We start from the raw sequence: 12,305 nt of genomic DNA, 5'->3' as shown, positions 1-12,305 counted from the left end.
TAAACAACAAATCTGGTACTTCTTAAGCATTAAACTTAATGGCTGAGCCTCCTAAGTACCATGAATTGTAGCCAGTCTTAGTGGAGACATCTCATATGAGACTGCTACAGTTCGTGGTCACCTCCAAATACGTTTTATGCCATGAGAAAGGAGAAAGGCAATGGTTATCCCTCTGTACAAGGGCTGCCATCAACAGCTATCAACTGAACCTGGTAACTACAGACCCATAAGTTGGACAAGTCTCATATGCAAAGACATGGCAAGAATTAGCATGGAAGTAATTAATAAGGACATAGGAAACCTTCAGACACTGGATCCAACAGAATTTAGTTTCATCAGTGATAGATCATGCCTACACATCCTGGTGGACTTCTTTGAGAAGGCTGCCAAGGCAATGAAAGAGGGCAAGATGGTGCATATTGCCAATCCTGACCTGGCTAAGGCATTTGATACAATATCCCACTCAGGCATTGTAAATAAACTCATGGAATTAGGCATTAACCTCTATGTTATGTGCTGGATAGCCAGATGGCTCTCAGGTAGGACCCAGGAAGTTAGGATAGGGAATCCACCTCCACAAAGATGCCAGTTCCTCAAGCCTCTGTGATGGGTCCTCTCCTTTTCTGGCATCTACTTCTCAGACATTAAAGCCAAAATCAAGGATCTATAGTTGATCACGTTTGCAGATAATTGCAAACTAGGAGCGGTCATAGAATCTACCCCAGGACACTAATATCCTCCAGGAAGGGCTAGAATACACAAATGACTGGTTCCAGAGCCATGGTTTAAAACATAATGCCAATAAATGCATAATAGTGCCCTTTGGGAAGTTGGCTACCCCAAGAAACTACTTCATTAATAACACACCCCTAAGAACAGACCCAGTAATCAAGGATTTGTGGACATATGTAGACAGTAACTTGGCTTTTGAATAGTCTCTAAGGTAGTAAGGAACTCATTCTATGTTGATCAGCTTATTAGCACAGGTATGGCATCTAGGTCCAGGAAAGTCATCATTCCACTGTATTAAGCCCTCATCAGACCCATCACTGAATAAGATGCTGTCTCTGGTATATATCTAATCAGGCTAATACAATAACTGAAATGTCCACAATAATGCCTCACAAAAAGAATACAGGATGTTCATAGGTTCATAGGTGTTTACTAGGCTAACAACCACAAGGGCCTTTGCAAGCCTAGCCATGTATCCCAAATCTCTGACAAGTTCTGCTACCCATGATAAGTGTAAGCATGGGCCTGGGAGATGAACCATTTACAGTTTACCTGTGTCCATTAGTGACATGGGTGCCAAATCATGGATGAATTTCCAGTTTTCCATCCAGTTGTGCAAGTTGCACTTGAATTGGGTTAGGATGAACTCTGCTTCACATGGATGGGGAGCCTGTTCCATAGAAAGGGTAGTCTCTGGGATACATACCTATCTCTCCAGCAGGTTCTATTTATATCACAGGCAAGGTTTAAGTCTTTAGAATGGGTAATTCTGGTGCTGTTTGTTTTGTGGATATGCAGGATGTCCATCAGAGTTGGGTCTGACAATCCCCTGTATGCCAGACATAGACTTCCCCTCAAAAGACTGTAGGAGACAGAATACAGGGATAGGGACTTGAGGCGGACTGCATAAGACATATTACTTATGCCCTGTATTCTTTTAGTGAGGAACCTCTGTGGACATTCCAATTGTTGGATATGCCTGGTTAGGTACATACCAAATGGGGCATTGTACTCAGTGGTAGGTCTGATGAATGCTGAATACAGTGGAACAAGGACTTCCTTGGACTTAGATGCCATACCTTTGTTTATAAGTAGCACAGCATAGAATGGTTTCCTTACCACTGTAGACACGTGATGATCAAAGGCTAGATTACTATTTATGTGTGTCCCTAAGTCCCTGACTACTGGGTCAACTCTAAGGGGTGTGTTGTCAATATGATAGTTACCAGGGATGGATGACTTCCCAAAGGATACTGTTATGCATTTCTTGGCATTTAGTTTTAGTCCATAGCTCTGACACCAGTTGTTTGTCTGTGTCAGCCCCCCTATAGAACATTTGTGTCAGTGTGAGATACAATGACAGCTCCTAACTTGCAATCATGTGCAAATTTATTCAGCCAGAGACCACTGACATTGGCCTTAACTTCGGAGAAGTAAATGCAAAAAAGGAGTGGTCCAAGGACTGATCCCTGAGGGATTTCACTTGTGACTGGCCTCTTTGTAGAGGTGGACTTCCCAATTCTAACTTCCTGGGTCCTGTCTGTGAGCCAGCTGGCTATCTACCGGGTGACATATGGGTTTGTACCTAACCTCTTGAGTCTGTCAACAATGCCCGAGTGGGCTTTTGTGTGAAATGCGTTGAGTAGGCATGATCTGCCCTTGATGAAACCAAACTGGGTTGGGCCCAGTGTCTGGAGGCTTACTATATCTCTGTTGATCATCTCCATGATAATACTTTCCATGGCATTACATATAAGATTAGTGAAACTTATGGGTCTGTAGTTTCCAGGGTCTGTAGATGGCCCATCTTTATGCAGACGGATGACTGTTGCCTTTCTCCATTCATGACGCACAAAGCCTGTTTGGAGGCTGCAGTAAAATAGTAATTCCAGAGGCCCTGATAGGTCATGTTTCATGCTATTTAGAATGCATCCTGGGATACTGTCTAATTATGTTAATAACATGTCTTATGTGGATTGCCTCAATCCCCTATCCTTATACTCTGATCCTACATATCCTTGGAATCTGCTCTGATGGACCTTTTGCATATCTGCAAAACAAACAGCATCAAAACTACTTATTCCAGGGACTTAAACCATGCTTGCAAGATAAATAGGATATGTTGGAGGGACAAGTATGTTCATTGGTTCATAGATGTGTACTAGGCTAATGTGTCTTACAGAATACCCCTTCTGTGGAACAGGCTCCTTATCCATGTGATGCAGAGTTCCTCCCGAACCCTATTCAAGTATAACCTGGACTAGAGGATAGGAAATCAGAAATTCACCTCTGGTCTGGCACATATGATGCTAATGGACAAAGACAACCTGTAAATGTTTGACAACCCATTCCTAGCTTAAATAAATCCTTTAAAATAACCAATAGGGCACCAAAACTTTTTGAATACATTTGGGATACATGTCAAGGTATATAAAGGCCCCTGTGGTTATTATCCTAATACAGACTTATGTACCTATGATTTTGATTTCATTAATAGCTATTTTCACATGTACACACCATATATTTTGCCTTAAAAAGACTTATCATGTGTACAACCTAAAGTTGTCTATCTGTTATCCAGTTTCATTGCAATTTCATAGTGTTTCATTCTCTTTTAGGTTGTTAGCGGTGGTTCACTCTGTGGAGTCTGTATGTTCTCTCTATCCCAGTCTGGACCTTATCCAGGTGCTTTAGTTTCCCCCTAACACCACAAACATAATGTAGTTGAAGTGTCATTCATCCAGTTTGTCTACAGCTTATACTATAGGGTTGCCAAATGCAAGAGTTTCTCTGGTTCAATTTTTGTCTGGGATATCTTCTGTGCAGAGTCTACATGTCCCCCCTGTGTCTATATGGGTTTTCTCCAGTTACTCAAGTTTCCATCCACATCCCAACCAAAGACTTACAGTAGGAAGAACTGCAATTCTAAACAGTCCATAGGTGTGTGTGTGTTGGTGTCTGAAAACACAAGTATCAGACTTGTCAGAAGTCTTAGTATATGTGCACATGTGTGAAGAAAATAATCTCACTACTAATTGTATCTATGGACACTCCCATTTTTGGGGGCACAGGCATAACTCTTCTGGTCAGCAGTAGGAAAAAAGAACCTCTAACAAGTAATTATCTTTCAAAAGTAAGTCAAGAAATGCAACACAGAACATCAATTCTAGACTCTTAAGAGTTTCTGGGAGGCCCACATCCCCAGCTGTTTAAGGGGATTTTGACACTGGCTTAGTAGGGGGCCACATCCTCAACTTTTCCCAGGATCCCACCTACTCTGCAACTGTCCCTACTCAGAAATATATCAAATGTCTCTATAGCTTGTGTGTGGGCTGGGGACAATGTGGTCATTATTTATTTAATTTTCCTCACAATCAAACTTCAGAAATGTACACAGAAGGTTCATATAGCTTGCATGAGGGCTAGGGAGAGTGCTGCAATTATTTACCTTTCTTCACAATCAAACTTACAGGTATGCGCAGATGGTGACTATGGCTTGTGTGGGTGCTGGGTATAGTGCAGTAATTATTTCTTTAAATTTCTTCCCAACCAAACCTCAGAAGTTTACACAGAAGGCTGTTATATTTTGTCTAGCAGTAGCATACTTTCTATGAAGAATGGCTGTAACACATTACAAGAGGTTCTTGGGATCAATCTCAAGCTGGGGTGTCTTCTGTGCAGAGTCTGCATTCCCTCTCTTTGTCTATATGGGTTTTCTCCATCTAAAAAAGTTTCCTTCTACATCCCAAAGTGTTATTACTTCTTTAACTTTCCTCACAGATAATTCTCACAGGTTTACACAGAAGGCTACTATATTTTCTCTAGCAGCAGCATACTCTCTCAGAGCAGCAAGCTGGAATACATTACTGTGGTCATTATTTTTTTTTCACTTTACTCATAAGCAGACATCAGACATATACTGATAGCTATTTTTAGGAGGACGGGTATCTGACAGCAACATATGCTACTGTGGCCATTTATTCTTTTATTTTGTGTTAGCCTAACATCAGGGAGTACACAGAAGATAGCTGCCTTTTGGAGTTATTTTATTATATTTATATTTATTTACTGGGGTAGCATGCTAATCAGTAGTAACCATTTGTAGGCATAGCCTCAGTGAGATAGTTTATAATGAAATATATAGAGAGTACAGACTAAAAAAAGAAAGTTTTCCTATAATAAACTGATAGAATATACAGTTTTGAATTCTTATTTATAATGCCAAGGCCAAATAGTAGAACAATGGGAGAAATTGAAATTGATATTAGTAAAGCATAAGAGCTGTGTTGAGAAATGATTAAGATGTTGTTGTGATAGTGAATAGATTGAGCTGCCTCAGTAAATGATGTGAGAGGTGGGAAAATGGAAAAGATTCAGTGTTGAGAAACGGAGCTTAAGGGGACTGGGGGTGAGGAAAGAGAGAGAAACATAGAAACAGACAGAGGAGAGTTTGGGGGTAAGTAGTGTGTGTGTGTGTGTGTGTGTGTGTGTGTGTGTGTGTGTGTGTGTGTATGGGGTGTTCAGGAATAAGTCTTGAGTTAAATAAACGTGAAGAGAGAATTAAGTAATGTGCTCAACTTGGAAGCAATAACATTTTGACTCTAATTTGAGACGAACAATTAGATATTTCCTGAAGGAGGACAGATTGCAATGCTCAGTAAGCTGTGCAGGGAGGGTTTGTCAATGGGAGGATCAATAATTGAGAAGGTATTTTTGGTGGACTAGATAGAGCTTACTGGGACTGAGAGGGATGGCACAGTTTTTATTAGATGGTGCACTGGCTGTGCCCGTGTGCAAACCCAGACTAACTATCTCCATTGTCACTAGACACTAGTCTTCTCATCCACATAAACTCAATGATCTTTTACTAACAATATAGTGTGTTTGACTCATTTAGTTTAATAGTGCTCTATTTCACATACCTTATATATTGTTGTATGTATATCCATACCCAATTTGCAAGTATGATTGTGTTTTTTTACTTACTCATAAGCTAAAATGTAATGTACTATTATTACTTGCCATTGTGTTTTTTTTTCCTTACTCATAAGCTAAAATGTTATATTACTTGCCATATCATGGTAATGTACCTATGTATTTGTTATTCTATTCTGAAGTGTAGAGCTTTTCTCCCCGGGCCACCACTGAAAATGGACCTAAATCCAGTTGGACCAGCCCGGTCAACAAATGTAAAATAAAAATAAAATAAAAATAAAAATTAGGTTATAATTTGATTTTTTGTTATCATGATGTTTTAGACGAGTGAATGATTGTAGGTGAAGTAATTTAAAGAGTTAAGTCTTGAGGAAGAGATTGCTGCTTTGTCGTGGTGTTCTATAGTGGGCAGTTACTGATAAGGTGGCAAATAAACTTGAAGTATGGAGTAATGTTTGGATTTTGAGGCAATGATAGAGAATCCATAGTCTAGTTTAGCTATGAGGATACCTTTCCCTAATCAAAGCTCTGGCAGTGCCAGTGAGCAAGGGGGATTTTTTTTCCACCAAAAAAGCAGCGAGTTTGGTAACTGATCAAGCCAGAGGCCTAGGTATTTGAAGAAGTAGTTTCATTGACAGAGTTGTTAAGGTCAGAAATGGTAAGGATTTTCAGGCATTTACTGAGTCTTTGTGAGGTGCTAAATGGCATGGTTTTAGTTTTAGAGGGGTACAAGAGAAGATTGTGTTGCATTAGCCAGTTCTGAAGTTTTGGACTTGTACTTGAATGATGGTGTGGGGTGGATTGGATCTACAGATGACCATATCGTCTGCATCCAGCTATGGAGGAAGCTGTAGAAAATCAGAGTAATTTGTCACTCTGAATAGTAGGGGAGAGAGTGGAGCCTTGATGGACACCTTTGTGCAGTTGAAATGTGTTTTAGAGAATGTTTCCTAATTTTACTTTAAAGTTTCTGTTTTTCAGAAAGTTTTTGATCAGGGTAGGGTGTCACAATTAATGCCAAAATCTGTGAGAGCATAGAAAAGGAGAAGATAGTTAATCAAATGTTTTTGTTAGGTCAAAGAACAGAGCTCCCACGGTGTTTTTTGTCTGTGTTTAGAATATTATCTGTTCGTGTCTACTGTACACTCATGACCAAAACCTCTGTTGTTTATGTGATATTGCCTGATGTATTTAGAGAGTTAACTATAGCCTATAAGTATGGGTAGAGTGTTGGGCTCTTCTAGTATTTATGCAATGTGATTAAATGTACCTCTTTTCAGAATTGCTTAGAAGAGTGGAAGAGATTGATTTCTTTAGATTTGTGCAGGAAGGATTTGTGTCTTCCAATGAACTGTTTAGCTAAATTTCTGAGGGTAATAAAGTGGGAGTGGTTTTCGGTAGGTTGGTAAGATTTACATTGTTGCCCGATGTCCTATCGAAGCTGTGGAAGGTATATAAGTTCTTTGGAAAGCCAGGTTGTTTATGTGATTTAAGCAGTCTTTTTACTTCAGGAAAGAAACAATTGTAACTGGAGTTGTTGTGATTTGGATGTTAGAAGCTGTGCTGAGTACTCTTCTGAGAAGATAAATGACCAGGAGAGCGAGTAAAGTAATGTTTTTCACTTGGTTACTTTATTTCATTATGGCCTGAAAGACTTTAGGATTTGTGGTGTTGTTATTAATTCGTCGGAAATAGTGAAAGTGATGGGGCAGTGGTCATTTAGAGATGGTGAGTGGATTATGATGCTGGAGATTGGGGATGGTGTGTTGATGATAAGGTGAAATGCTGAGTGTTTAGAGGATTCAGGATTGGGTCATTTTGGTTTTGTTAATAATTGTGTGAGGCTGAGGTCTGCAGAAAGCATGATACATCATTGGAATGGGTTCCACAGAAGTTAAAGCTGAGGCTTCCTAGGATAACAGTGCTGTACTGTTTGGGGATAAAGTTAAGCATTGTAGAAATGAGTGAAATGAGTGAGGCGATCCTTGTTGGGGGGGGGGGGTAGGCTGAAGTGGCTGAGTGAAGGCATTTATGTAATCTGATTTATGTCTGATGCTATTAAGGAGGGCATAACAGAATGTGGTCTGAGGAGCACTGTGGTAGAATGCTGGGTTCTGTAGTTATTAAGGGTTGAAAAAGATAAGACTTTGTTTTTTGAGTATAAATAGCCGGTATGTTTATTTATTTATTTTGTTACACATAGTAGTAGCATTGTTATCCACATTATGTGAGATAAGGTTGCTCACTGGATGTGCACTAAAATGGTGTGGATGTAATGTGTATGAGAGAGTGGGACTATAAGAGCGGGACGAGACATATGTGCAGCTCTTTTGCTGTAATTGAGTTGTTATTGTTGGGGTGTGGGTTAGGTGGGGAGACGAGAATGAGGAGATAGGGATGAGAAGGCAGGCTTTCATATTTATGACATCAACAATATACGACCCCTGCCGTTTAGTCTTTCACTTGTATCCCAAAGTAATACCAGAGGGGTGCAGAGAAGGTGACTTTTTGGGTAAAGAGGTAGGCACTATTCCCAGATATGATTTATATATCCTCACAGTATATGCCTTCTCAGTTTTTTGGGAAAAACTATTTTATCAGCTTTGAACATTAAGCTTTGGACATATTTTCTTTCAGGTAAGAAATAAGTTAAGATTGTAATTCTATCCTTAGCCATGAAACTGTTCAGGACATTATTGAATCAAAAAGATGGGACAAAGGCATAAAATGTACATCAGAGCATCTAGAATCCCATCACTTCTGGGGAATTAGTGACCCCATAACCTAATTAAATTATTTCTTCCACCATTACAGTACAGTCTTGGTCAGTCAGGGTGTGTTGAAAGGATGGAGAAATAAACTGAAATATAAGAGAAAGTGTGGCAAAATAAGAAAGAAGTAATCTGGATGGTGTGGGTAATCCTGGATTATGTGAAATTTAGGGTAGGCAATGGAAGATGTATGGGAGAACCAGTAGGGGTGTAGGGTGAACTGGTAGTCAGTGGTGGGGTGCCTTGGAGGCTGGAGAACCAGTAGGGAGCATGAAAGAAACTCACTGGGCAGTATGGAACGTGCATTGAATCGGTTTTATATTACCTAAGGCGAGTCGTGCTTGACTGTTAAGGTGTAGAAAAGAAAAGGAAAAAAAAAGTCACGGCTGTAATCAGCAACCATTTTGATCACTTTAGAGTAACATGCACTATTATTCCCTGTTGTCAGACAGACTGATGATCCTATTAATTTTTTCTGTGTACACTATTAACTTTGTAATGATGCAGTGGTGCAGTGGTAGCATTGACGCCTCACAGCAAGAGGTTCTCCGGTTTGAGTCTCGGCTGGGGTGCCTTCTTTGTGGAGTCTATATGTCCTCTCTGCATTCGTGTGGGTTTCCTCCGGGTGCTCCGGTTTCCTCCCACGTTACAAAGACAACCGTTTGGAGCATTTCTCCCTGGGCCTCCGCTGAAAATTGGCTTTGTTCCAAGTCAGACTTTCCCGGTTAACAAAATGTTAAATAAACAAAATAAATAAAAAACCTTTGTGTTGCTTGGGAGAAGAGAAAAATAATGGGTCATCCATATTTGAGTCTGAGGAGCACCACATTTCCAGCTGTAGCTCACCTAGCATTTAGGGTAAGTAGATGTGATATTGTTAAATGTACTCTTCTGAAAATTAGCTGATCTACCTCTCACATTATGTTACTTACACAAAATTTACTGTGTGAAAATGTACAATATACTGGTAAAAGATGTCTTAAAAATAACTATACCTGTATTGAAACCACCAAGATACAGAGAGTCATCTCTAATATTTTCCATGACAGCTAGCCGATGGTTCAGTGTTTCAATGTTGGAACGAATTTGTTGCATATCCTTATAAAACTCATTCAGCGTCTCTGGTTTATGCAGAAGGTCCATTTTCAGCAGTTGATCAGTTAAGGCTCTCTAGCAAAGGCGGAGAAAAATGTTGAACATCCATGAGCATTTGTTGTAAAATGTAATAACCATGATGCACTATAGCATAATGAACTACTATCATATTAATGTTTAATATCACTAAATTACCTTTCAATTTATATTAACATTGGATTTTATTATAATAATGCAAGCTATAAATGTAATGCATTTAGACTTGTCTATCTGACAAGTGAAGTATGAGTAACAGATGCTAGATAAAATCACCTTCTTTGCTGGGAGCCTGGCAGCTCTACAAAAGTTCTTTTACTGGTAGCCATTTTTGCAAAGTAAAATCACCAAAGCTACTTTCAGAATAATGTTCTTTGCATTTTTCCCACTGTTGTATGACCGTGGAGTTAGTGTATATTAGTTTGGGAGGATGGAGATGCTTTCAGATTTGGAGGGGGGATGCAGAGGCTTGTCCCTGCAAAAAAATAAATCTATCTATAGCTATCGATCTCTCTCTCTCTCTATATATGTATATATATATAATTTTAGATTCATATTAGCATAAAACCTACAAGGCAAGTAGGCAAGTAAGTCATGAGATATTGTGAGGTTTGTCAATATGCACTTTCATAAAGTACCTCCTGCTTCTAGGAAAGCAAAGCAGACCAGGCCTGGTATGAATCTGTACATACCCTTCCATTCATTAAGGCTTGTCTTGAAGGGTGCAAGGGTGTCTATGTTTAACATAAAATGGCAATATAACACACAGATGGGGTAGGTGTTTAGTAATAAATCTGTCCCTCCAATGTTGTTTGTTTATATGCTGGTGGAAATTCAGATACTCAGATTTAATGTTGGTGGAGCTGTTTGTGTTGTGGAGAATTAAAAGCTCCACAATGGTTTGGTCCTTGATGGAATGGAATGCCAGACATACATCTCCACATAATAGTCTATAACAGACTGAGTATAGATACAAGCCTTCAAGCCTATCTTGGTGGTTCAAAGTTTTTAGAGCATTAAACTTCTTAGGAAATGTTGAAGCCTTTGTAGATGTAGGATGTGCTTGGGCAGGTAAAGGCCAGTGGGGGGCAGTGGCAGTACTTTTTAACTGGTCTAATTACCACAATAAGTTCTTCCAATCTGGACAAGATACCTTAAGATATTAGCCATGTTAAATAGAAGGTGTTTCTGACTTCTAATGCTACATGATGGTCAAAAGGGATTGAGTTGTCAACCCATATGCCAAGATCCCTGATTACTGTCATCAGTTTGAAGTGAGATGCAAGATACGGTGTAAGTTACAGATAAACCTTCCTGTGAAATGCAACAACACTACATTTCTTGCATGTAATTGTAGCCCTTTATAGCACATCATTGGTTAGTAAGAATTAGTTCCTGCTGTAGTGACACTATCAAAGGAGGGATCAGACAGCAACACCCAGCTTGCAATAATCTACAAACTTAATTAGCTGCAGATCTGGATTTACTGTTTGGAGGTCAGAGTAAAGCTGGTGGCAAACAAAAGCCCTACCACAAAAAGAGAAAGCATGAATTGGACAGCCTCCAGCTAATCCCAAGACTGGACTTTGCTGTATCCATACTGTGCGAGTCCATGGCGGTAACAAGAAGTACTGTGCAATAAGGTTAGATGTTGGAAACTACGCATGGATGTCAGAGGGTTGTACTCAGGAAGACAGACTCACTGATGTGGTTTACAAGGCCTCAAACAATGAGCTTGTTTGAACCAAAAATTTGGAGAAAACTGCATTATTTTGGTTGATAGCACCTCCTTCAGACAGTGGTACAAGTCTCACTATGCTTTGCCTCTTGGGCATAAGAAGGCAGCCAAACTGACCCCAGAAGAAGAAGAAGTCTTGAACAAAAAGAGATTTAAGAAAATACAGAAAAAATATGAGGAGGAAAAATGCTAATATCAGTCCTTTACTTGAAGAGCAGTTTCAGTCAGGCAAATTACTTGCTTGCATAGCTTCAAGACCTGGGCAGTGTGGCAGAACAGACAGCTATATCTTAGAAGGTAAGGAGTTGGAATTTGACCTAAGAAAAAGATGAAAGCAAAGAATGGCAAATAAATGTATAGCATACTGCTCAGTTGGAGAAGAAAAAAAAATAGGCTTATAAAGGCCCTTGTGGTAGTTAGCCTAGTAAACACCTATGAACCTAAGTATATGCCAAATTGGAGGGGTACCAGCACTGATCCTTGACTATGGTACTAGTTACTTTCTTGACTTGTTGAAGTGGCTGTCTTTTAGACAGTTTGCTATACACCTTACCATGTACAAGTCTACTTTTAGATCTTTATTCACAACACAGAATGTGGGATAATGTCAAATGACTTTGCCAAATTCAGACAGGTTGAGTGGACTGAGTGACCATTATCCATAGGCTCTGTGACCCTCTAAAAGAAGTTTTCTAAGTTGAGTAGACATGATCTCCCTTTGACAAAAATCAAATTGCTGAGGATCAAAGTGTGTGATATTTTTGATATCACAGTATATGAAGTCAGATATGATGCTCTCCATAGCCCTGCAGATTACACTAGTTAGACTGATAGGTCTATACTTTCCAGAGTAAGTGGTGAGGTCCCTATTGTGAAAGAGCATCATGACACCAAATTGTGGGGCCCCTATTATGAAAGAGCATCATGACAGCAAATTTCCATACATCAGGGACGTACCTTAAGTTTAAGTTAAACACTTTTAGGTGGGGACTTCACTA

The 12,305-nt window shown here is 39.6% G+C and overlaps 1 protein-coding gene across 1 annotated transcript in view; it reads right to left on the bottom strand.

The window, feature by feature from the left end:
* Positions 1 to 12,305, bottom strand: part of LOC122794338 (TNF receptor-associated factor 3-like) — a 448,040-nt gene that overhangs the window by 17,674 nt on the left and 418,061 nt on the right. The window contains exon 10 of the mRNA XM_044062651.1: positions 9,434 to 9,608. Within this exon, the coding sequence (XP_043918586.1) occupies positions 9,434 to 9,608 (175 nt within the window). The remainder of the gene's footprint in view (positions 1 to 9,433; positions 9,609 to 12,305) is intronic.

Source organism: Protopterus annectens, chromosome 1.part0 (assembly GCF_019279795.1).
Source record: "Protopterus annectens isolate FY-2018-M chromosome 1.part0, PAN1.0, whole genome shotgun sequence".
In the NCBI taxonomy this organism is placed as follows: Eukaryota; Metazoa; Chordata; order Ceratodontiformes; family Protopteridae; genus Protopterus; species Protopterus annectens.
The sequence above is the reverse complement of the archived record's forward strand: the minus strand, read 5'-3'. Positions and strand labels throughout refer to the sequence as shown.